This window comes from Gorilla gorilla, chromosome 18 (assembly GCF_029281585.2).
Source record: "Gorilla gorilla gorilla isolate KB3781 chromosome 18, NHGRI_mGorGor1-v2.1_pri, whole genome shotgun sequence".
NCBI lineage: Eukaryota > Metazoa > Chordata > Mammalia > Primates > Hominidae > Gorilla > Gorilla gorilla.
In genome coordinates, this window is record NC_073242.2 from 24,184,431 (window position 1) to 24,211,522 (window position 27,092).

The following is a 27,092-nucleotide window of genomic DNA, read 5'->3' on the forward strand; positions in this document are numbered from 1 at the left end:
TAAACCCAGCACTTTTGGAGGCTGATGGGGGAGGATCACTTGAGCCCAGGAGTTTGAAACCAGCCTGGGCTACATAGTGAGATCCCATCTCTACAAAAAAAAAAAAAAAATTACCTGGGTGTGGGGGCTGGAGCCTGTAGTCCCAGCTACTTGAGAGGCTGAAGTGGGAGGATTGCTTGAGCCCAGGAGGTCGAGACTGCACTGAGCTATGATAGTGCCATTGCACTCCAGCTGGGGTGACAGAGCGAGATTTTTCCTCTAAAAAAAAAAAAAAGAAAAAAAAAAAAGGAAAAAAAAAACAAAATGGGAAAAAAAGGTAAACAATTGCTGAATCTGAGTAAAGGGTACATAGAGGTTTCTTATGTTCTTGCTGCTTATCCATAAGTGTGAACTACTCCAATTTGAAAAGGCTGTATGACTTCATCTATGATTCCAACTATATGACATTCTAGAAAAGGCAAAACTATGGAGACAGTAAAGAAATCGATGATTGCTTGGGGTCTGGGGTGGAAGGGAGGGTTGGGGAAACAGTAGCATAGGAGAGCCAGGGTAACACCTTATTTATTTATTTATTTATTTATTTATTTATTTATTGAGACAGAGTTTCACCCTTGTCTCCCAGGCTGGAGTGCAATGGCACGATCCCAGCTCACTGCAACTTCTGCCTCCCAGATTCAAGTGATTCTCCTGCTTCAGCCTCCTGAGTAGCTGGGATTACAGGTCCATACCACCATGCCCAGCTAATTTTTGTATTTTTCGTAGAGATGGGGTTTCACCATGTTGGCCAGACTGGTCTTAAACTCCTGACCTCAGGTGATCCACCTGCCTCGGCCTCCCAAAGTGCTGCGATTACAGGCGTGAGCCACTGTGCCCGGCCAGTGTCACCATTTTAAAACAGACTCCATCTTAAAACTAGCAAGGCACATTCCCTGCTGGTCACGGCTCATGGTCATAAGATGTTTACAACTGAAGAAACAGCTTAGTAATGCCTGCAAGGACAAACTCCTCCAACAACAAAATGTCCAGATGCCCCGATCTCTCATAACAATATATGATTTTACAATCATTATAGTCATGCTTTTTGATATACTTATGCACTAAAATGCCAAGGATAACTTCCTTTAAATCAACAAGGTAATAAATTTTGTTATGCTGCCAGCCTACTAGCACATAGACACAGCTTAGCTTTTACATAGATAAGACCCTATATTAGAAGAGTTTAAAATAAAGACAGTGCATTCGTCCTGTTGCTTTCTGAGGATGCCCTACTCTGCAATGAAGTAGCTTTCAATACACTATCTCTTCTCACTGTACTCTGAGACTCATCCTTAATTCCTTCCTGTGCCAGATCCAAGAACCTTATCTTGAGGTCTGGATGGGGATCCCTTTGTCAGCAACAGGAAGGAGGGATGACTAGGAAGGACACAGGGGAATTTTTATATGTCACTATACATTTGCCAAAATCCACAGAATGCACAACACAAAAGGTAACCCCTAACATGAATTGTGGACTTTAGTTAATAATGTATCAATACTGACTCATCAATCCTAACAAATATATGACATCAATGCAAAATGTTAACAATAGTGGAAACTGTATGAGGGGAGAGGGGCATATGGGAACCCTATACTTTCCACTCAATTTTTCTGTGAACCTGAAACTGCTCTAAAAAAGAGTATATTATGTACCAACAAAAATTAAACATTAAAAAAAATTAAAATAAGGCTGGGCACGGTGACTCACGCCTGTAATCCCAGCACTTTGGGAGGCCAAGGCAGGCGGATCACTTGAGGTCAGGAGTTTGAGACCAGCCTGGCCAAAGTGGTGAAACCCCGTCTCTACCAAAAATACAAAAATTAGTCCGGCATGGTGCTGAACTGTAATCCCAGTGACTCGAGAGGCTGAGGCAAGAGAATCGCTTGAACCCGGGAGGCGGAGGTTGCAGTGAGCCGAGATTGTGTCACTGTACTCCAGCCTGGACAACAGAGCGAGATATATATTTTGTCCCTTTTCTATTTATTTATTTATTTATTTTTTGATACAGGGTCTCACTCTGTCACCCAGGCTGGAGTGCAGTGGCACAATCACAGCTCATTGTAGCCTCAACCTCCCAGGCTCAAGCAATCCTCCCACCTCAGTCTTCTGAGTAGCTGGTACTATAGGCATGCGACACCACGCCTGATTAAGTTATTAATTTTTTGTAGAGATGGGTTTTCGCCATATTGCCCAGGCTGGTCTCAAACTCCTGGGCTCAAGTGATCCTCCCGCCTTGGCCTCCCAAAGTGCTAAGATTACAGGTGTGAGCCACCACTCATGGACTCTTTATTAACAATATACTTCACAATGAAAAAGGGAATACAATGATCTTCGTTCTATATTATACCCTATATACCAAAAAAAATCAAATTGATTATGGAGTTTAAAATCATGAAGCTATATATAAACTAGAAGGAAATATAGCAAAAAAATATCTAAGGTGAGTGCTGAGTGGGTGAGTGGGCTACAAGCCATTTCTCAAAGCAAAAGCAAAAACCATAAAGGGAGAAAGGTCAATGGATTTTGTTTGTTTGTTTGGAGACAGGTTCTCCATTTGTTGCTTAGGCTGGAGTGCAGTGGCACGATCATAGCTCACTGCTGCCTCAAACTCCCCGGCTCAAGCTATCCTCCCACCTCAGCCTCCCAAAGTACTGGTATTACAGACATGAGCCACAGCACCCTGCCGGTCGATGGACTGTATTACATAAACTGCAAAAAAATAAAAAATACCCCAACAACTGTAGGCTGAAATATTAAATAAAATAGAAAGGCAACATAAAAGCAATCAACTCTCTGGAGAAAATACAGTGTAATGTAAGGGATGTATCTACCTTCTGTGAATTGGACTGACAACACAGAGGCTTAGAACTTTTTTTTTTTTTTTTTTTTTTTTGAGATGGAGTCTCGTTCTGTCGCCCAGGATGGAGTGCAGTGGCAAGATCTCGGCTCACCACAACCTCCGCCTCCTGGGTTCAAGTGATTCTCCTGCCTCAGCCTCCCCAGTAGCTGGGATTACAGGTGTGCACCAGTGCGCCAGGCTGATTTTTGTATTTTTAGTAGAGACAGGGTTTCACCATGTTGACGAGGCTGGTCTTGAACTCCTAACCTCAGGTGATCCACCCGCCTGGGCCTCCCAAAGTAATGGGATTACAGGCGTGAGCCACCATGCCTGGCCTTGTTAGTGCATTTTTAAGATTACATTCAATATACAAGCATAGAACAGCTTCCGTGGGACCAGGCACAAGCTCAGGCCTGTAATCCCAGCACTTTGGGAGGCCAAGGCGGGAGGACTGCTTGAGGCCATGAGTTTGAGACCAGGGTGGGTAGCATAGTGAGGCTCTGACACTACTGAAAAAACTAAAAATTAGCCGAGCATGTTGGCACAAGCCTATAGTCCCAGCTACTCAAGAGCCAGAAGCAGGAGGATTGCTTGATCGCAGGAGTTCAAAGTTACAGTGAACTGTGATTGCACCACTGCACTCCAGCCTGGGTGACAGAGCAAGACCCGGACTCCAAAATAATACTACTAATAATTAAACAAACAAAAAGAGAACAGCCTCCATGAAATAGATCTCATTCCGACTTCCTGAGCTTGAGTAGTTCACTACAGACAGCAGGCAGGCAGAGCTCCTTGGATCTCCCAATTCCGCTTGCTGGAACTGAATTTTGACATAAGAAAATAAGTTAAGGGGTTTACTAACTGTCTATGGTCAGTGGTATGAGGCTATACTGGGTTTGAGAATGACAAAGGTTTGAAATCCTGGGACATGGGAGCTCCAGAATTGTCACATTGTGAGAAGCTTAGACAGGAATGCTTCATTCACTGTAGGATAGTACAAAAGGCTTTTTCAGGGCTTACAAAAATATTGGTAGGGGAGAGAAGCGGCAGGGAGACCAGCTCCATATTACCCAAAGAAAACGGCAAAATTTACAATTCAGCTCACTGAAGAAAAAAGAAAATAAAAAGATTTTTTTTTAAAAAAAGAAAACTGCAAAATGAAGATTAGTAAAGGAATTCAGTGAAATGGACCAAACGTAGCATTGTGTCAATTAGTCAGGCAACTCAAGTCATAGGCTTATTGCAGGTGGTGAATGCATTTTGACCTGTTTGATGTGATATGAAGTGAGGCCTCTGTAAGTGAGAATATCAAGGTTGAACAAAGTTTTTGGCAGATGAGAACGGTTGGACCAATAGACAACATTCTTTCCAAGGACATCCCCCCCTGCAGATTAGGTTATGATCCACTCTGTCATATCCTGAGGGTGTGGCCCACTTTGAGATCCCATGATGCACCACGCTGATTAAATTAGGCATTCAGTATATAAAGGGGTCGGCCACAGACGTGGACCAATAGACAACATTCTTTCCAAGGACATCCCCCCCTGCAGATTAGGTTATGATCCACTCTGTCATATCCTGAGGGTGTGGCCCACTTTGAGATCCCATGATGCACCACGCTGATTAAATTAGGCATTCAGTATATAAAGGGGTCGGCCACAGACGTGGACCAATAGACAACATTCTTTCCAAGGACATCCCCCCCTGCAGATTAGGTTATGATCCACTCTGTCATATCCTGAGGGTGTGGCCCACTTTGAGATCCCATGATGCACCACGCTGATTAAATTAGGCATTCAGTATATAAAGGGGTCGGCCACAGACGGGCGAAAGGAACAGATTCACCGCTTCGGAGTGAATTCCATGACGGCTTGCAATTTTCTCGTCGAGTTTTTCTTTCACTAGAGATAGCCCTCGCCCTTTCATTCACACAGAGGCTTTTAAGAAAAAAGCAACCATCCTGAAGAGGACCTGGCAGCAATAAGTTTTTGGTGAAATAACAAAGAGGTAAAAGTGGAAGAAACTTGTTATATATGAAAAGTACTGATGTGTGTGGTTGAGTTAAACTGTAATGGTATCTCTAGAGCTGCCCTTGACTACGGCCAAAATTTTATTGCCACGACATCTCTATGGATCACGTAAAAATGTATCCAGTTATTCAGCACGTATTTATTGAGCACCTACTATGTTCTAAGAGCTGAGGATACAGCAAAAACAAATATAAAGATAAGATTCCTATTGTCAGCCGAAGGTAGGGGTTGGGGGAGATAGACAATTAAAAAGTAAATGTGTAACTGTCAACTATCTGCAAGTGCTAGGAAGAAAAGACTAAAGGGATAGAGAAAGATCGCCATCTTATTTTTAAAAGATGGCCTTAGGAAGGCTTTTCTGGCAGGATGGTGATTAATTTTAAATCAAGTTTAGTAAGAATTTGGAGTGTGCTTGCAGGAAGTCCCTGGGAAACTCTGCTACTTCTTGGCTATAGGATCTTATTCTCAGTTGCCTAAATTCACTGAGCCTAGCCTGTAAAATTCAGAGAGGATGAGGAACATGGATTGTAAACGATAATGACTATCGTTTATGAATGTAATTTTATTATATTATGATTTTTTCTGAATGTAATAACGTCCCCATGCCCAAAGGAAAAAAAAATTCCAGTCTACTGAGGGGGTTCTTGTCACTGTTCCTGGCATTTGCGCTTAGGAATGGAATCGGGACCCTGCCACTGAGCAGGCATCCCCTTCTGCAAATTCAGAAAGTACATGATTGCTAGCTTCAGTTCCATCATCTATAAATCGGAAATAATGTCATGTTGACCACGTAGGGTTTTTGTTGTTAAATTGACATTTATTGAGCTACAGCTATTAATATTTCGGTGCATTGAGCCACGTCAATGCACCGGCATGGTCTTAGACTATGGATTTATGTGCATTTATTTAATCCAAGTAAACCAAGTACTATTTTTAATGGCATTTTACAGCCAAGGAGACCCAGGCACAGAGGGGTTAAATCTAGAGCCCCCACAGCTAGGGATCCAACCCAGACAACGTGGCTGCTGAGCCTGGCAATGTTATTATGCGATCAGCCCTGTGCCTAGCACATAGTAAGAGCTCAATAAATCTGTATGGTGCTGGTGGCTGTTATCAGTTCTTGGCAGCGGCTGCTCCACGATTTCCACTTGTCAAGAGTATAGGGTAGCCAGTTTATTGGAAGCAGCAGCTAGGGAGCGCTTGCATAGCAACCATAGTTTTCTGCATAGCAACCATAATGCTCACTTAAATTGGGAGGCTTAGAGGAGCTGACGGGGCCCGTGGGGAAGGGGGAGTTAGCCGGCCACCCCTAGGCAAGCCACTTTGCAGCGGAAACTGCACGCAGCCCCTGCAAGGCGAGCTCTCCCCACCGAGCCTCCCTGTGAGCCGGTCCTCCTGACGCGCAACCCCCCTCCCTTTTAAAGCAGATGGTTCTTCCCGTTGTCCCTGCTCTTTCAGTTTCCGCGCTTTGGAGTCACAAAGCGCGGGGTCACGTGGGCGGGCCGTGCGCTTTGTGACGTCAGCCGCCCCGCCTCTCGGCCCGCCTATCCGCGCACGCCAGCCCCGCCTCGCGCGCGCCGCCCGTGCAATCCCTGCTTAAGAGACCCCGCAGTGGGGCGCTCGTCCGAAGCCAGGCCGCGTCCGCCATAGTGCCTGGCTTGGAGGTGTCGCCGCCGCTCGGTGAGGGCCCCCGAGCGGCAGGGGGGCAACACAGAAAGGGAGCCGGAGAAGCCCTAGCCGCTGCCCAGCAGCTTGCGGGCGTGTTCTCGCGGTTCCGGGCCTCAAGGCGACGGAAACGAAAGGCGAGCGAAGCGCGGAGGATCCAGCGAGAGGAAGCGTCAGGGAGCCTCGGCGGTGTCCCCGGGGTCCGCCGAAGCCACCCGGCCGCCGGCTGGGGCCCGGGGTGGTGAGGAAGTGCTCCGAGGCCTCGCCGAGGCCTAGCGCCGGCTTTGTGTCCGAGGCGGCGGCGGCGGCGGGGGGAGGCGGAGCCGGGGGCGGCCTGCGGGAAGGCCTCTCCTCCGCCGACCGCGCGTTTTCGGCCTAGGCCGCGGGGCCGCTCGTGGCCTCCGGGGAGCAGGCGCCAGGGGTTTGTGTGCGGTGGGGGCCTGGGCCTGGGCCTGGGGAAGCTGACGCCGGTCGTCCGGAAGCCAGGAGGAGGCGTGAGGCCGCTCGTGGACTCCGGGCCTAGGCCCTCTCCCCTCAACCTTCTCCCGGGGCCTGGGTCACCCCAATCCACGGAGAGAGAGACCCGCCGGGAGGTGCGGCCGCGCTATGGACCCCTGACCCCGTGGGGTCGCTCGGACTCTTAACGTGTGGACTGACCGCTACTGACTGCACCGCCAACCCCCCCGTCTCTGCCGGCCCCTTAGCATGAGCGAGGGGGACCCAGCCGGGTGACATTGTGCCCGTTGGCGGATTCTCGATTTCCCCTCTTCCCCGTCCTCGTCCTCCTCCTCCCCCATGAAGTGATTCTGAGTATCGGGGGGTGTCTGGATTATTGTTCTGACGAACCCCTGCTTGTGGTTGGGGGGTATTTAATCTGAGGCCTTAGGGTCCTTCGGTGTCTTTGAGTGTTTTGTGTGTACATATTTTGCTCTTAAAGTTTATAAATATACGTATATTGAGAGTGTCCACGTCTCCTCGCTGAACCTTAGGAATCCCTTGGCACCATGTCCTGTGTGCATTATAAATTTTCCTCTAAACTCAACTATGATACCGTCACCTTTGATGGGCTCCACATCTCCCTCTGCGACTTAAAGAAGCAGATTATGGGGAGAGAGAAGCTGAAAGCTGCCGACTGCGACCTGCAGATCACCAATGCGCAGACGAAAGAAGGTAAGGACCGCTTGGTCTTAAGATACTTGGTGGCTGGAGAGAGAAACTAGCTAGAAGGTGCCTGGCAGGAAGCTAACCGCCATTATGTCTCTAGTGGGGACTGTTCGTTCTAGTACTTTGGATACAACTTTCATTGATAGCCAACCTTTGCAGCAGTTGGCCTTGGAGTTTCACTGGTTTATTTTATTTCTGCATACTTGGGTCATCTGTAACAGGCTAACCCAAAACGTGGAAGCCTGATTATTCTCGCTGTTTTTTAAAATGAGGGAGGGAGGAGAGGGGGATAGCTATCTAGACTCTTTGAGTGCTTGTCTTAGGGCGTTTTCTAACTTATTTTCCATCAGGAGGGCAGGAGAGCCTGTGCAAAGCTTGTTTGTTCAATCAGCAAAAAAAAAAAACAGAAAAAAAATAATTTTCTAACCTAACAACGTTGTGGAGTTTGATGGCAAATTTTATGTCCTGCCTCCCTCCCTCCCCGCATTTATTTATTTGGAGTTGCTTGCCTGTGTTGTGGAGAAGGGATCTGAACTTTAATATTTTTGAGGATTTAATCAGTATTGGAATTGTTTTTGGATCTTGAAATGTTCTGATGTCACCGCTCTTGTCTTGTGTGTCAATTCCAGAATTAGTAATACGGCAATTAAGTAGTTAAACTATTAGTTCATCACCATACTTTTAAGATTTATCAATTCGGTGAAGATCAAAAGTACTGATTTTTTTTAAAGTAGTAGTTGCTAGATTTTACGTGACTGTTGATACTAAGGTACTGAAAAATAGGCTGCTACCATAGAGTACAAATAAGCCACTGATAAGAATCGTTAGATTCTTTCTCCTTTTCAAAAGTATTTTGATAATATTGGGAACTTAACAGTAGATAAATGTGACAAGCAGTCTTTCCTGACTCTGAACTTGTTTTGGTTTCTTTTTCTCAGATCAGTAATGCTGATGTGTATTTTTTAGCAGTTCGGTGTTCTAAAAGTTACTGATGGAATGAGAAGAAGTGAAGTTACAATTAGGTTAGGGTATTTTTTTAGTCACAAAATTTTTGTCACACTTAAGGTGTGACATGGATTCTTTTAGTTGAAATGGGAGGTCCCCCACCTCCAGCCTGTAGTTTAGGTAGAGTAAATCTTGTCATGTAGAAGACCAGTTTTCCATTTACAATGCAGACCGAAGTATAATTGTATTAGGTTAAGGAACAGCAGTGCTGGCATATCATGACTCAAAAATATTAAGGAAGAATTTATTTGCTCAAATGATACTTTGTGAAAATACTGTCTGCTTCCCCACCTTTTAAAAACAAGTGTCATACCCTTTGATAATTGGAGCTATGTGTAATCCTCTGCCTAAGGAGAGGAAAAACTGGTGGTGGTCATGAACAGTTGAGAAATAGCTTTATTTAAGTGCCTCACAAACATCCCTTAACTACAACAGTCACATTTCACAGAACAGATGGGTTTATAAGAAGTTTGGGCCATCTTGACATATTGAGTATTTATGAATGAGAGGAGAGACAATATGAATGGAATTAAAGGATATTAAGGCAATTTTAATCGTCATATATTCAGGTTTCATATTTTACTGGAGTATTACACAATCGAATCATTAGAGCTAGGCGTTATCCATCTTTTCGACCCAACAATTGAATGCAGCTTTTTTTTTTTTTTTTTTTTCCTGAAACAGAGTCTCACTCTGTCACCCAGGCTGGAGTGCAGTGGCACCATCTTAGCTCACTGCAACCTTCACCTCCCTGGTTTGAGCGATTCTCATGCCTCAGCCTCCCAAGTAGCTGGGACTACAGGCATGCGCCACTACACCCAGCTAATTTTTGTATTTTTAGTAGAGATGGGGTTTTGTCTTGCTGGCCAGGCTGGTCTCGAACTCTTGGCCTCAAGTGATCCACCCACCTGAGTCTCCCAAAGGGCTGGGATTACAGGCATGTGAATGCAACTTTAGACTGGGTAAGTTATAGTTAAAAGAATCCTGTCCGGAAATTTAAGAGTTTTGTGACTTTGTGTAACCAATTTTTTTTTTTCCTAGCCCAGGAAATAAATGATACGTAATTCAAACCCAGAAAGCCAGGAATGTGTTTTTGCCCAGCACATTTTCTTTTTTATATTTATGTGAACTGCCCTTTATTGGAGAAAGCTTTGATGTTCGGTTTGTTAAGAAAAGGGAGCTTTGAGGGAGAAAATGTGTATTTTATGCAGTCCTCAAATTAAGAGAGAAAGAGATATTGATGGTAGCTACTTAACTACTTTTATGGGAAATAGTATCCAATGTCACAAGGCAGTTGAGTAGAATGCCATTTGGTTTTAGCACCGATATTCAACATAAAACTATGTTGAATAGAAAACTATGGTAATCTTTTTATCACAGTTAAGGTCCAGTTTCTTAATTTCATTCTTATAATTTTAAAATCCCTAATCTACCATGTTTCTGTAAAACATTTCCTTACAGTTTTGGAATTGTGTGCATGTTTAGGTCCCTTAAATCTTTTTTTTTTTTTTTTTTTTGGAGACACATCCTCACATGCTAGAGTATAATGGCACAATTTTGGCTCACTGCAGCTTCAACCTACCAGGCTCAGGTGATCCTCCCACCTCAGCCTCCCAAGTAGCTGGACTACAGCCACACACCACCATGTCCGGCTAATTTATTGTAATTTTTTTTTTAAATTTTGGTAGAGATGGGGGTTTTGCCATGTTGCCCAGGCTGGTCTCCTGAGCCCAAGTGTTCTCCTGCCTTGGCCTCCCAAGGCCATCCCAAAGTGCTGGGATTATAGGCTTGAGCCACTGTGCCCGGCCTAGGACCCTTAAATCTTGATAAGACTGAAACGCTTGGGTCAGAATTCCCTGGATTTTAGACAAGAATCCTGCTTGTTTCTAGACTGTATTTCAAAATGAATATCAAGTAATCTTTGTTATATATGAGAAACTTTTCTACTTTTCTGCACACTGACCCCTAAAAAACAAAACATCCTTAGTTCTGAAATTAAAGTGTGAGAGGTTTGGAAACTTGAATATGAAGTGTTTATAAATGACCCTTGTTATCTTTCTTACTCTTCATTTCTCGGATTCATTCTGTTTTTCATTTCATCCATGCCTTTCATGTCTGGGGTCAAAAAAAGTGGCAAGCAGAAAGGGTCTTTTGAAGCCAACAGACTACTTGTTAAGGAGGTATTTTAAATGAAATACCCCCAAAGTGTCTTTATTACCCCTAGAAAGATACTTTGAGGGGTAAGAAATCATTGTAATTCAGGTATTTAAAAAGTCAGTTAGAACATCTGTTTTGAAGGGCACTGAGGCACCTTTTAGTTTGACACAGTATGGTGCTAATCAAATTAATAAGCTGTCTTGGAAAGCTCTTGTGACTGCATTGAGTTGTTACATATTCAGAAGCTTCCTGTCAGGTGTTTGACACAAAGTTTTATTTCTAGAATTAACTTTTAAAAAAATCTAGTCACCCCATGCTCTCAGTTTTTCTGACTCAAAGCTTCCTTGGAATTTGGGGCTATCATGAACTGTCCAAGATAAAGATTATAGTCCTATATTGGCATGCCTAAATCTAGGAAATTGTCTACCTCTAATTGAATGCCTGTGAGATAGCGCCTTCTACTTGAAGTATATAGAAAATAACCCTTGCCTGAACAATTTCATTTATAACAATACTATTAGCATTATGACTAAAAATAATTAATATACATTAAAAGCCGAATATGCCTACATATGTGGTAAGCATAATAATCGGAAGAACAGAGATAGTCACTTTGTGCAGAGTAACTTTAAGTGAAGCAAGTAAACTTAATGACAATAAAAAGGCCTGGTTGTGTGATTAAAGGAGATGGATACATTTTTGCATCTCTAGGTAATTTTTCTTTTTGGTAATTTTACAGATTCTTTCTTTAGCAAATCTTTTTACCATAGTTAAGGTCCAGTTTCTTAATTTCATTCTTATAAAAGTATTGCAAATAGCCCAAGGAGTGTAAAAATAGGATCCATTCATCTCCCTCTTGGTTTTCCCAGAAGGTGACATCACTGTTTATCCGATGACTGAAGCCAGGAACCCAGGGATTCCTCTGGCCTGATTCCTCTTTCTTCTTCATTTCCTTCATCTCCCCCATATTCGGTCCATCAGCAAGCTTTGTCAGTCCTACCTGCAAACATTCTGTCTTTATTTCTCACATCATAACACAGGTCGTCATTATCTCTACCTGGATTTTTTAGCAGCCTGGTTATTAATCCCCTGGTTTCTACTCTTGTTCTCCTACAGTTCGTGCTCCACATTGATGCCACAGTAGTCTTTTTTTGAGACAGAGTCTCGCTCTGTCACCAGGCTGGAGTGCAGTGGCGCGATCTCGGCTCACTGCAGCCTCCCAGGTTCATGCCATTCTCCTGCCTCAGCCTCCCGAGTAGCTGGGACTACAGGCGCCCACCACCACGCCTTCCTAATTTTTTTGTATTTTTAGTAGAGATGGGGTTTCGCCGTGTTAGCCCAGGATGGTCTTAATCTCCTGACCTCGTGATCTGCCCCCCTCAGCCTCCCAAAATGCTGGGATTACAGGCGTGAACCACAGCGCCTGGCCAGTAGTCTTTTTTTCTTTAACAAAAAGCAAATAATCACTTTGCTTAAAATCCTTCAGTGTCTTCCTGTTGCACTTCAAAACAAAATATAAATCAGTGTATGGTCTATACCTTTCTGTCATTCTTCTCTTTTATTTTCTTAGGCTCTTCAAGCCGTTTCGTGTCATTTTTCCACATGCTTTTTTTATCCTTTGCCTGAAATAGTCCTCAACCAGTTTTTTTCCCGTATCTGGCTGGGTTCTCAGTCTTTAAGTATCCAGTAGAAGTTCCTCCAAGGGGCTTTCTTGGAATCAACATTCTATCTGAAGTTGTATTCCACTATTCATTCCTTATTAGAAAACCATTTTCTCTTTATTCATAACGTCATAATTTAATTTTTAGCCTGTCTTCCTCAGTAATAATTTCTGTGAGTGCAGGGATTATAATACTCAACTAATGTTTAGGGACTAGGAGAGACAGAATATCTTCATTCCGAATAACAGCTTTTTCTCCATTCACATGTTCAGCATTTCGGACTAAACTAAAGAATGACAGTGTTACTGAGATTTGGAATTCCACAAAAGTAGAAGTGCTAGAGCCAAGAACCTGCTGATGATATTTGTTGTCCTTTGAAAAGAAGCCCTCTTAGGGCTTTGGATGTTTGTTCTGACAGTATCAGTAATCTAGTTGCAAGGAACTTGTAGTTATTATATTTAAGTTCATTTCCCATGAAATCTATATTTGAAGTTTTCTAATTCTTGGTTACGCACCCAAATCCCCAAATGGAAATTCGATTCTGTCTTTTTATTTACAGAATATACTGATGATAATGCTCTGATTCCTAAGAATTCGTCTGTAATTGTTAGAAGAATTCCTATTGGAGGTGTTAAATCTACAAGCAAGACATATGTTATGTAAGTATCAAATCTCATGTATTTCTCAAAATAGACTTTTTTTAGTTTTTTTAATTTTGTGAGAAAAAACTGTATTTTAGAACTGAACTCATTACTTTAACCTTAATGAATACATCTTCTCAAGACTGTGAGGATAGTAGGTTTCTTTGTTCGTTTGTTTTTGATTTCCTCCCCCAGTTAAATTGACTTAGCCTGTTGTGAGAGGGCCATTATTAGAAAAAATTTTTCTCCACATGGCCAGTATTTACAGATACAAGAAAGTGATATTCACATTATTTCTGTGCCTTTCTTTGACTACTTTTTTTTGTGGGGGTTCCTTCAGTTTTCTTCACTACAAAAATTTGGTGTTGTAGACATCGGTCCTAAATATTTTGACAGCATCAAGAGTATTCAGTAATGCTAACATTTACTCTTTATCAATAAGGGGCTTTGGCTGAGAGGCATAAAGTATATAGGATTTATAATCAAGGGCACTGAAATCAGGCTTAGATTTGACTCCATTTACTGCTTCATACCAGTTGTGTGACTTTGGACCTTGGGTAAGTCTCTGTGCCTCAGATTCCTCAAAAATAAAATAGGGCCGTGAGTACTTAACTCTAGAGGGTTGTAAGAATTAACTAGTGTCTGGCACATGCTAAATGCACATTATTGGAGTAGGAAGAGAGCAGTCTCACAACTAGTCCGGAGCTGGTATTCACTAACCTGGGGCAGGATTAAAACCTTATATCCTTAACTTTCTCTGCTTTCTTGCAATTTCAGTAGTGATAGCAGAACTATAATATGTGAAAAGGGCAGCAACATAGGTTATTTAAAGAGTAGTGATTTTCACTTAGAATTAGGTAGTATTGTTTGAAATTGGAACAAATTATTTTGAGTCAATGAAAAATTCTAGAATTTGCCAGTGCTAGGGAATGTAAAGTGTTCTTGAAATTAAGGTGAAAATAAAGTCATTTCTTGGAGCTTTACCTCATATGGGCAAGTATTCTAAGATTTTTCTCATTAGTTTGTTGTAAAGTTATATTCCATATCTTAACACTTAGAGGTCCTTTTGTGCAGTATCTTCCATATAGTAGCTACTTTAAAAAGCTGAATACTTTCCTTGTTGTAATTGCCAAGTGAACTTTTAATGCTGTGTGTTCTTAACTTTAAATGATTCTAAGAATTTTATATATATATGTGTGTATATATATATTTTTTTGTTTTGTTTTGTTTTTTCCTGAGATGGAGTCTCACTCTGTTGCCCGGCCTGGAGTGCAGTGGCACAATCTTGGCTCACTGTAGCCTCCGGGCTCAAGCGATTCTCCTGCCTCAGCCTCCCAAGTAGCCAGGATTATGGGTGCCCACCACCAAGCCTGGCCAATTTTTGGATTTTTAGTAGAGACTGGGTTTCACCATGTTGGCCCGGCTGGTTTCAAACTCCTGACCTCAGGTGATCCACCCAACTTGGCCTCCCGAAGTACTGAGATTACAGGCATGAGCCACCGCACCCAGCCTAAGAATTATAAATTTATGGGGAGAATTAATTCCTACAATCCAGTGTGAAATTTTACTTTAATTTACCAAGTGCTTTTTAAAAAATGGCAAACGTATTTTCTGTAGATTTTTTGATAGAAACTCTTAAGAATTATTTGAAGTACATGGCAAAATAAGTTGCCTCTTACACAGAATTGTGTGTTAATGTACAATATATAGGATTCTGTTTGTAATAAATTTGCCTCATAAAATGCATCTCAGTTTTTTTTTGAGCAAATACTAGAAAATCAAAGCTCAGGTTTTTTTTAATCTCAAATTCCAAATTATACACACACCTAGAAACTCCTGTTAGATGCTAACATTTCTCTGTAGTCAAGATACCTTAAACTTTAAGTATTAAAAGGCTGTAATCTAGCAACTCAACTTCTTCCCCTTTCCTGTGTGGATTAAAATAATTTCTTTTGGGGTTTATGTCTTTTAAACATCAAATTGTCCAGTTTTACACAGCCATTTAAGTCAGTTCTTTTAACTAAAATACTCTGATTATATTATGTTTTTCTGGGAGTGAGAATTTTTGTTCGGTTTTTTTTTTTTTTCTTTTTTTAAGAGATGGGGTCACTATGTTACAGCCCAGGTTAGTCTCAAACTCCTGGGCTCAAGTGATCCTCTCACCTTGGCCTCTTGTTCAATCCTTGATTGTTGTTTTGAGACATTTGAAAAGTGAAAATAGCTATCAGCCTGGCCCTCCAGATTTGAAAATTAGTTTTGGGAGCACAGCAATTTCTCAGGGATCCAAATTACAAATGTTAACAACAGCGGTCTTCCTGATGTGTGAAAATTTACGCATTCAGAAACTGGGAAATTATATAATTTAAAATTTTCAGTTTATTAAGAATAAACTACGTTTCTAAACATAAAATCCCTATACTAACCTTTCAGAAAACATTTAAGTGGCAAGGTACACCTATTTTTGAATTCCCTAGTATGGAATTTTTTTCCAAACCACAAATCTATCTTAAAACTGCTCAAAGGTGGTAAAGATTAATCAGAGTAATTTATTCATTCAGAAATTGGCTGTTGTTAAATATTTATACCGAAGGAAAATTAGGTTCCTAAGAATGTATTATTGAAGATAATGTGTTAAAATTTATTAGCACAAAAATTCATAAATAGCTAATGTTAATTTTTGTTTTTATTTTGTGTTTTAGAAGTCGAACTGAACCAGCGATGGCAACTACAAAAGCAGTATGTAAAAACACAATCTCACACTTTTTCTACACATTGCTTTTACCTTTATAATGTAGCAGTGAAGTAAATCATTTTAGAACTTAATATCCAACTGATCATAGTACATATTGTAAATAAAATGTATTTTGATGACAGCTCAGTTGAATATGGATATATGTGGCATCACTTGCACACTTATTTTGTAGAAATGGGTAATTTGTGCCCGTAACACTGTTTCATATTAAATATGATAGCATTATCCCTGTATGACACTGTGTTGTACAGTTAATGTATGATCCTTTTTAGATCGTTTAGGTTTTACACTAAGGAACATGATGACATGTTCTACATTTGTCTGTCTATAGTTAGTATTTTGTATGTATGTACAGGCTGTTGTGTGCTTTTTGTTTCTTGCAATAAAAAATGTTTGGAGTGTATATTTTGCCATTTTCACGTTGTATCACTTAGTTTTTGTTAGTTTTTTTTTTCCTGCCTGATTTATGGCTTCCAAAAACGCATTAGCAACATGCAAAGCTTATATTAAAGTTTGATGCTTTCTCCAAGTTAAAACACATCATAGAAAAGAGCTTTCCAGAGACCATTGATGCAGCTTTATTATTTAGTCTTGCTTTATTTGGCATTTTGAGCTCCTTCTTTTGTTTATATCTGTACTATAGAGTGAAACCTGAACCTGGGGCCCCCTATGAATATATAAATGTCTTAGTAATTTTGAGTTTATATAAACTGATTATATTGTTTTCAAAGTTTAATGAGATCTTCCACTTCTATCTAGTTAGTGCAGATGTCCAAATTAAAGTATTTCCCTCTTATAAGATACTAAAATGCTGCGTTAATTTTAGGCCATTGAAAGCTGTACCTTATCAGAGGTAACTCCCCTTAACCAGAATAACTGGTTTGAAGAAAGTTAAGCTTAATTTTTGTAATCACAGATTAACTTAATTTGTGATACCATTTTAACTTTGAGCTCTTAAGTAAAAAGTAGCAGCATTCCTAAGTTGTGGGATGAAGCATCTGTTTCATAACACAGGTCTATCATAATTGGGTTCTGTAAATGTAATGGTTCTCTAAACATTTTAATGCCCAGGCTTGATATTGTACACAATGCAAGATGTCTAAAATCTTCATTTAGAATTCAAGGGTATTGCTTGCTATTTCACATTATATACTTTTTAAATACTATTGCTCTTTGTATATGAGGCATTTCACTAACCTTGGATCATTGGATCTTAAACATGATAATATAGAATATCTGAACATTGGACTTGTTCTTTAGAGTATATGGCCTTTAGTTCTTGTGGAACTAAATACAGTGATTCTAAGATCAAAAGTCTTAGTGTTTGGGGATTTTTTTTCCTCTTTTTGGATATGGGGTGTTTTTTTTTGTTTTTTTGTTTTTGTTTTTTTTTTAAGCATAATGCTGTAAAAACTGTCCAAGCTTATGTTTTGCTGGTGATTGGTTTAAAACTGATTTTTATGTATCCAAATGCTAGCATAAATTAGATTGACTATCCTGGTGACTGTAGTAGTTAATGTAACACATTTTGTATAAAGTACAGTTTATATAGTATTTAAACTAATTCAGATGAAGTTTTATTTCTTGAAAACAGTTATTTCCTTTTTGTTTATTAGCATGTGTATAAACACAAATCACATGTTCATAAATAAAGTTAACATTCTTTTAGCCTTGTGTGTTCCGGCATGTCTGTATTACATTTATAAGAAGCAGTTTATTTAAGCTTATTTAGGTTTCTCTTTTCTTTTCTTTTTTTTTTTTGATACTTTAAAAGTGGCTTTAATTTTTAGGTAGAATTATCTGAAATAGAGATATTAGATACCTTGTTGTCCCCATCATTTATTTGCTTGGGGTACATTTGCTGGCATTTAAGATGAGAATATATTCATCAAGCATAATTAGTGCCCATCTTAGGAGATTTAGAGTCACGTGGATTGTACACATTCACAAAAGCAAAGTAAATAGAGGCGCTAAGCCAAATTTTTCTTATCCTGATTAGTAAAGTAAATGTATAGTTTTGGTAATGGAAGCGAACTCTAATCAAGAATGGATGGCTGTTTCCATATTCCCCAGTCTTGTTTTTAGTCATCCATCCATGTTGATACCCCAAAGCTGGATGTTCTTCTTGCTAACTAAATATCAGAGTGGCATTTTATAGGATTCTTTAACTTCAAAAAGCTAATATAATTGGCATAAAAGATTTTAGATCCTTGCTCCCCAAAACAAGACCCCTAATTAGGTACAGGGAAGGTGGGTTAATTTTAATGTCTACGGTCTGCATCAGTCAGTTTTGTGAGGACTTTCAGTGGCAGACTTTTTTTTACCATTAGTATCTTACCAAGAGTCACTATTTTTATTGATGTTTAGTAATACAAATTCCTAATCATTTTTAAACCATTCTTTGTCAACATTTTTTGCTCATTTCTGAACACCTTGCTATATGTAGGAAACATTTGTTTGCTTTTCTAAATTTGACTTCTTTGTGGACTATAAGATATTTAGGGGCAATAGTGATTACTTGGTGGTAAAAAGGTGATTTAGGTGCAGTTGCATATCTAAACCACTTCAAAGTCAATAAATACATAATACTAATAAGTTGGCAGAAAGCTTAAAAGCACACAAAAGCCCAGCATAAAAACAAAAAGGATACTATATCTTAAGTGTTAGGAGTGGGAAGATTTTTTTTTTATTCTTAAGTTTTTTAGTTCCAGTGGTAAGAAAGTTAATATAATTGTTTTCTTTCCAAGGAAATCATCAGTATTTATATTCTATTCTAGATAGTAATGGGCTATTTTTAAAGACTAATTGTTTTATTGGTTAGAAATGTAGTATAGATGATGGTTGACAGCAATTTGTCTAGTCCTTGTTACTTAAAATCAAGTAACTCCTGGTGGGTATAAAATCTTTAAAATAGATTGAGTAGGTCAGAACTTATTTTAGATAAAAAGAGATACGTATTATTTAGAAGTTTTTTTCTACTTACCACTTGAGATTAGTTCTTAAAGGAAAAAAATACTTTAAAGCTGGACAAAAATGATAACCCATTGGCAAATTATGTAGTTATGCATTAAGTTATAGGGTTAGTGCATCATGAACTCTTTTATAGTCAGTTCCTTAATGTGGAGCAAAGAACCTTTTGTCTGAATAAACATCCAAGTAATATCCATCAAACTAACTTTTAAAACCCTAAGATATTTGTGAGATGTGTCTTATATTTAGCCAACATTATTTTTTATTTACATTTATTGAATCCCTACTGTGTGGGCATTGGCTAAGAACTTCATATTGAGACTGGTTACATTTGTCTTTGGGGCTCTTAAGTCATGTTGCTCTTATTTTAAAACTTTTAGTTCTCTGGAACAGAATACCTGATGAAGACTTCTTTCTTTGATCCAGACATCTTGTTACATTCTCCATTTTAAATGAAGAGTTCTGACCTTACGACATGTTAACTAAGCAACCCACTTATTACATAGGAAGCTGTAGGGAAAGCATATCTTCAAGATTGTTTGCTAAAGATTTTTTTTAAAACTGATATTAAAATCATTTCAGAGGCTCAAATGAAAAAAATTAGTGTTCAATTTAAAATACATTTTTATTTTTATTTTATTTTGAAAGAGAAGTGTTTTATTCCTCTTTGCACAGAACAGTTTATGAAGGTGGCTCTCTCCTGACTCCATACATCTTTTACACAAAGATGCCTCTTCAAATATGCCCAGTTATCTCCCCCACTTCAGTGTTAGAGAATTGGCAGTTAGTGAGTGGGGCAGAATGCTTAAGACTCATTAAAATACCTTTTTAAAAGCCCTCTTATATCCTTTATGTACACTTGCTCTGTGTGATTAAATTAACTTTCTTCAAATATTAGAGTCCATCATAATAAGTGACAGCTCTGTTGGCCTTCTCCTCAGGGTGCCATTGTTTTCTCTTTTTTTGACTTAACATCTTTGCCCTGAGAAAGCTGTGGTTTCTTTGACAAGAAGCTATTACTCTTTGTATGAGAGAATAAACAAACTTACTCAGACTGAAGAGCATGTTTTCAAAAATTAAAGAAGTAGCAATTATATGGGAGCTGTTATTTATTAAAGCAATTATCTGAGCCCTTAAAGGGCTGTTTGTTTTTACAATGTTGTATAATGGCCTTGCAGGAAAATTAGATTTCTTATTCTCTCTTCCAGTGTACATTGTCTTGAGTATTGTCACATTTAGAGACCATAGGGAGACATGGGACTCCTAGTATTCAGTCAACACTCTGAACAGATTTTCTGTGTGATACATTTTTTCATTTTAATTGAGTCCCCTCTTCCTCCCCTCCAACTGATAGCTTTTTATAACTGTGTGAAATATCTAGAGAAGAATGAAGTAGGCTGAGCTACATTTTCAAGCTTAACATTCTTTAGAAAACTAAGAAAATGCCCAATATTTCAACATTAAGTGTCAATAGGGGCTAAATGATCACTTTAAGATGTTTTCAGTTTGGAACTTGAATGTGTGTTTAATTTTTTGTGAACAGATTGATGACTCTTCCGCGTCTATTTCTCTGGCCCAGCTTACAAAGGTATATATATATATATATATTCTTGAAAATATAAGTTTTTTTCTAACATCATATTTTTTTATATGGAACGGTTTTTTAAGAGGGGTTGGGGGAGGATATATTTTGCAAAAGCATTGTACATATTACTATCCTGTAAAGAGTAGTTGCTGTTTTGAGAAGATAGGGGAATACTTTGTCAGCCTCAGCGTATTGGAGTATTGTTCATCTTCAAGACAGAAGAAACACTTGAAGCTACATTTAATTATTTTTTTTTCCCTCATACATTTTGTTTAATTATACATTGGAAACTAACAAGGTTCTGGAGGAATTTCCTGGTTTTGGCTGTAAATTATGTGGACGTTTTTTAAGCAGCCAAAACAGAAGATTTCCTTTACACGGACGATTGCATGGTTGTTTCTTGAATATTTGACTTGATCCCATGAAGGTCAATATTTTAAATGTGATGCAGTTGTTTCTTTATGCTATAGACTTGTAGTCTGTCTGCATTAGGAAAAGTTTTGAACAACCTAATTTGTTTGAACACAGACTACATGAATTGTGTAAGTGTGTAAAGCTGTTTGCAGGAATATACCAATGTGTATGTTTGGCAGAGGGGCATATTGTTACCTCCTGAATCACTGTATATGCCATGTTTTGCGATAAGATTGCTTGCATTTTCTGCTCAACAATGTGTATCTTCTGTTTGGGAAAGCACTAGTGATGGATTACTTTTTAAAGCAATACATTTAGCTTGCAAATTGTGCCTTTAAAAAAAAAAAATAGGCAGACTTTTGAGGGCCAAGAAGGAAGCTGTCCAGTTTTCCAAAAATCCTTTTTCCCTGCTATCAGAAATGTGAAACCAAATTTAGCAACCAAGATTAATGAAAAGATGGGTTTTCCATTAGTGCTGTCCCTATCTTGTTCTTGGCTTTGTTATGTCCTTTCCCCTAGACTGTATCCCGACAAAATGTCCTAGTAACAAATTGCTTTTTAAGCTCCTGTTCTGGGAAAACTAAGCATTAAAATTGATTATTCTAAAACATAAAGTGGACTAAAGCCATCCTATTTTATAATTTTCTAATGCAAAGTGGTTTAGTATAGAGTTAACACTTAGAAGTTTATAGTTTACTGTTTTTATTCTTATGTACTGTAAGGACCATATTTGAGTTTTTGGTCTATTCCTACGATTGTTTCTTTGTGGGGAGGAGTTGGGGAGGTTTGGGGGATTGGTTTTTTTTTTTTTGTTTTTTTAAACTACAGGTATTTGTAAAACAATGTTTGGGTTCAAACAAATTAGTTGTTAAACATCTGTAATCCAGTTTTCTGTAAATGTTGCTGTTGTTCTAAGCTCTGTTAATGTTAAGCATTCTTTGTATATAAAATTACAATAAAATGTTAAAACTGGTTGCTTGTTTTGTGGATGAATGTAAAGACAAACCCCAATGAATGGCTGATATGAGTGCTAAATGCCTGAAGATTCAACTTAACTAGAAATCACTCCCTTAGACCCTGCTTATATCTAGACCTTGTATATCATACCTCAAAGATGAAATTCATAAAACTTATCTGAAGAGTTTAATTTAAAATTATAATGCTCAATGCACATCTTTTGCACTTGAGTTGAAACTAACATCACTACCTAAAGAGCCTTCTGCTTCTAATATCTGCTGCATAATACGTTCAGTCATTCTACCCCCATCCCTACCTCCACATTGTAAGTATAAATTACAGTCTTAATGCTCTGACACTTGAATTATTTTTAAAACGTCAAGTGTTTCTATTCTAACTTAACATCAGTCTTTAACTTGTAGAAAAGTAGTATGCAAGTCTTAACGTAAGGTACAAACAGGGTCTAAGGTTTGAGTGCCCCCAGAATGACTTTCTTCAGCCTTGCAGACACCCAAACATCATGTAATTACCTAAGGAATTCCCAAGTGCCTCTTCCAGGTTATACGTGTAAATAGCTGTTTTTATGCAAGGTTAGTTAGATACTGCTCTTTACAGGATGAGTGGTGTTGTCTTTGGCTGTGTGGTCTTAAACGTGTTTCTAATGTGTGTGTCAAATAATTACCTGTTAAACAGACTGCCAATCTGGCTGAAGCCAATGCTTCTGAAGAAGATAAAATTAAAGCAATGATGTCGCAATCTGGCCATGAATACGACCCAATCAAGTAAGTTCATAAATATTTTATACTAATAGGAACTTTTGGGGTGGGTTTTCCCCCCCAATCAAAAGCACTGTTTTTTCAAAGTCCTCGTATACATGTAATTTTTTTTCCCCCTTTTAGTTACATGAAGAAACCTCTAGGTCCACCACCTCCATCTTATACGTGTTTCCGTTGTGGTAAACCTGGACATTATATTAAGAATTGCCCAACAAATGGGGTAAGTTCAAAGCAGAAACTATGGTATATCTTACTTTTTTTCCTTTGGAATTGTTCCTTAGCTGTCTTATTTTTCTTGGTTAATACTGCCTTCTGTAGACAATGGCAAATGAGCATGGTCTCTGGAGCCAAATTTGCCAGGCTTCAAATCTTGGTTCTGGCACTTGGCTGAGTTTGGGCAAGTTACTTGATCTCTATAAGCCTGTTTTTTCTTCTCTCAAATGGAGATAAAATAGTATGTACTTCACATAGCAGTTACAAGGATTAAATGAGATCACATATGTAAAGCACTACAAGTAATACAGTAAGCACTGTATAACATTAGCTAATTTATTAAATAAAGGTAACTGCTTTTTCTCTTCCTCCTCCTCTTCCTTTTTCCTCTGAATAGGATAAAAACTTTGAATCTGGTCCTAGGATTAAAAAGAGCACTGGAATTCCCAGAAGTTTCATGATGGAAGTGAAAGATCCTAATATGAAAGGTGCAATGCTTACCAACACTGGAAAATATGCAATACCAACTATAGATGCGTAAGTATGCAAATTAGGTATGACCTGTGGAGACTCCAGTCAGTCCCAGGGTATAGTGTTTTAATCTTGGGCTTGTAACTTTGCTACTTGGATTCCTTGAGAACTTTGTATACCAAAGCCATTAGTCTCTACATCTTGCATTTCTGTGAGGCTGCAGTCTGCTCCATTTAAAGCAAATTTAAAATGGATTTGGGGATTTTTTGTTATCAGTGAGTGCCACTTCCCTTGTAGTCTTCTAATTTTTTCTTTTTCTGTCATTCCCTGCTTTCTTCCTCATTCACATACATACTCCCACATAATCTTATTATATATGCTACTTGCATTTTTAAGTGAACAAAACAGATTGTAATCATTTTGAGAAACAGGAGGCTTAAGAATAAAAGCTCTGCATGATGTTGAGGCAAATTTAAGTGTCAGGCATAAATGAAATACTGAAGTAGCTTGAATAAGTTTGGATATGCCATGTGAGTCTTAAGATTCTCAAGTAAGGTTTATGTTATAAACCACTAGTTCAGATCAACTATAGCTCTATAAAACACCTTGATGCCTTTTTTTTTTTTTTTTTTTTTGAGACCGAGTCTTGCTCTGTCCCTCAGGCTGAAGTGCAGTGGCACAATCTCGGCTCACTGCAAGCTCCACCTCCCGGGTTCACACCATTTTCCTGCCTCAGCCTCCTGAGTAGCTGGGACTAAAGGTGCCCGCCACCACTCCCGGCTAATTTTTTGTATTTTTTTAGTAGAGACGGAGTTTCACCGTGTTAGCCTGACCTTGTGCTCCGCCTGCCTCGGCCTCTCAAAGTGCTGGGATTACAGGCATGAGCCACCACGTCCGGCCCTTAATGCCCATTTTTAATGTGTATTCAGATTTTATATTATGAACCAGTTTTTAATGAAATGGACAGACATGAAAATTCAGTGGCAGGGTTCAACTAGATAACTTCCCATTTTATCTGCTTTTATTAATGTAGTCAGTTACTTTTTTGATTACCTTCAACAGTTGTGATCTCACATACTATACAGCATAATTTTAAGTGTTCTTTGGACTGCCGTTCTCTAACTTTGTTGAGCATAAGAATTTCCTACAAAAGTATGTTAAAAGACTGGCCAGGTAGAGGGACCTTGGGAAAAAAAAAAAAAAAAAGATCCTGGTTGCTCTGCCCCCAATTTTGATTTAGAAGTTATGTGATAAGACCCTGATTCTACATTTTTAACAGGTTGTCCAGGAGATTGTGAAGTTAGGGGATCCTCAGGGCATCAATTTACAGAAAAGGTGTTCATGTTCTCAGTGAAAAAATACATACATATATAAGAACAGTTTTCCTCAGCTTCATGCTATAAATATTGTTGAAGTGTAGTGTAGTGAGCAGGTGGGGATGATGATGAAAATAGCTATGCCATAGAATGATATTGAAAAGATCTTGTGTTTTTGAATATGTGCTTCAGCAAATAGTGTTTTCGTTCACAGATAAGAATGTTTTCCTAAACTCCCAACCCTGCTCACTTCCTCAACTTCACCCCCATCTATTTTTTATCAGTCACCATCCTGTGTTTTTGTGGTTCATCATTGAACAGTCTGTTGTTATGCTGTTTCTAATTCAGACATTTCATAGATGTTTCCAAATAACTAGCTTGAAATTGATTATTTTTACAGACACAATTAAGAGCAGACCGCTTCATCTATATTATGTAAAATTTTTAAATAAAAATTTGTGTTGGAAAAATTAATATCACCTGTAAACCCTAACTAATAATTAACTTCATTGCTTTTGAATGCTGAAATACAAATGCCCAATTGTGCCAGACACACAGCAAATACTGGGGAAAGATGGGAATCTAAATATTTTAAATGAAACTTTCACCCTCTTCACTAACACCACTGATAAGCAACTCAGACTCTTCTTCTGTTTCTTTTTCTATCCTCTGTTCTCCTCTTTTTTTCTTTTTTTTTTTTTCTTTTTTCTCTCTTTTGGGCAGTGGGAGACTCCTCTTTCACAAATTGGGAACAATGGGGCATAAGCAAATTGATACTTATTTCTGGAATCGTGGTGATGTCTATGGAGCAACTGCAACACAAATAACACACCTAAGGTACCCTACTCTGTACAGCCGAGATTCTTTCATTTTCAGCATTGAGATAAACACACTCTGTTCCTGAATGAAATAGAAAGGGTTTCTCTAGGGATTCCTGTGTTTTGCAAATTTGCCTGATTACAGAGAAGATGGGGGTGTAGAAGCAGTGGTGACAAGTCTGAGAATAGCTATTTTTATTTTTTAATACTATATTTAATGCCCAACATTTTTGCAAAATGCATTTCTTTAAAAAACTGGACCTAGAATGTCTAATGAGGTGTTACTTTACATTTTTGTAACACAGATTTTGATCATTTAAGTCACTAATGCTTCTTAATTGACTATAAATTAACCTCTTAAAATACTAATAAGTAGATCATGGGTTTTGGTATCTCATTTTATTAATTATTTGTGTGGTAGTGACATAATATTTCCCTTGAACTATCTTTCCTTAATTGTATAATGTCAGTACTAATTTTAATTTCCCGTCTTGTGGCATTTACTCCAATACCTTCACAGGTTTGAGAGACTTTTGGGATATGGAGAAGGGGAGATTTTTTGGGATTTTTAATTTTAATTTTCATTTTTATTTTTTTCAAGAAACTTGATAGAGTAGGAAAAATTGTGATTATGGTGTTGTCTAAATTCAAGTCTTGTCTGTCACTTAAATAGAACTTTATGGCACAGAACATTTCGCTTTATTTCTGGCCGTCAGTTCTTAAGAGTTACGGGTTCTAAGATCCTTTTATTGTTTTTATAGCATTTCTTTGCTTCTTTTTGTTATGCTTGTTTAGACTTTTGTGTCTTTGTTTAGGGTTAGGTTGTACATAATTACTCCCTTATTTTAGAAGATATGGTGCTTATCTAAGCTAATTTGGCATTGCGCTGAATTATGTGTTCCCATTATGTTATAGTAGAACATGTAGCATGAGTACTCTGCCTTCTTAACAATGGTAAAACATGAAAACTTTCTTTTACAGAGAAGCATATGCAATTGGGAAGAAAGAGAAACCTCCCTTCTTACCAGAGGAGCCATCTTCTTCCTCAGAAGATGATGATCCTATCCCAGATGAATTGTTGTGTCTCATCTGCAAGGATATTATGACTGATGCTGTTGTGATTCCCTGCTGTGGAAACAGTTACTGTGATGAATGTAAGAAGTGCTGAATCTTGGAAGATGTATATTTTAGAATATTTGTATTTACTTGGAACGGCTTTTCCCAACCTCATATATTTTAATAATAAAATAAATAATGTTGATGACAAGTGTTGATCAATGAGCATTAAGTAGTGAGAAGTCTGTTTTTCTTGCTGTATCTTTTTTAAACAATAACCTGTTTGTCCTTTTAAATTCTAGAATTGACTTCTGTACCTTCATCAGGGTGACTATACTGAGGTGTTTTTCTTAATATAGACTTTTTGTTTCCTGTATGTTTTAAGTGGTATCCAGAATTTTAAAACTTTTTTGGGCCTTAGATAATTCTGGAAATATTTTTAAGTGGTATCTAAATCTTTTTCCTGGATTGTGAATAGCTTATCCTAATATTTCTAAGTGTACTAACACCTGATTCCTGTAGACAGTTTTTTTTTTTTTTTTTTTTTTGAGACAGAGTCTCGCTG

General features: G+C 38.7%; 1 protein-coding gene across 4 annotated transcripts in view; it reads left to right on the forward strand.

Moving 5' to 3' along the window:
• The first annotated feature begins 6,496 nt into the window (after window positions 1-6,496).
• The window catches only part of RBBP6 (RB binding protein 6, ubiquitin ligase), a 33,312-nt gene continuing 12,716 nt past the window's right edge, over window positions 6,497-27,092 (forward strand). For 2 of the 4 annotated variants that reach the window (XM_055365527.2, XM_055365528.2), the window contains exons 1-9: window positions 6,499-7,741; window positions 13,118-13,217; window positions 15,899-15,935; window positions 20,465-20,509; window positions 22,571-22,659; window positions 22,777-22,873; window positions 23,264-23,403; window positions 25,377-25,490; window positions 26,453-26,625. In XM_055365527.2, the coding sequence (XP_055221502.1) occupies window positions 7,576-7,741; window positions 13,118-13,217; window positions 15,899-15,935; window positions 20,465-20,509; window positions 22,571-22,659; window positions 22,777-22,873; window positions 23,264-23,403; window positions 25,377-25,490; window positions 26,453-26,625 (961 nt within the window). In that variant the 5' untranslated portion in view covers window positions 6,499-7,575. Of the gene's footprint in view, window positions 7,742-13,117; window positions 13,218-15,898; window positions 15,936-20,464; window positions 20,510-22,570; window positions 22,660-22,776; window positions 22,874-23,263; window positions 23,404-25,376; window positions 25,491-26,452; window positions 26,626-27,092 lie in introns of all 4 variants that reach the window. The other 2 variants (XM_004057368.5, XM_004057367.5) reach the window with 2 other exon arrangements.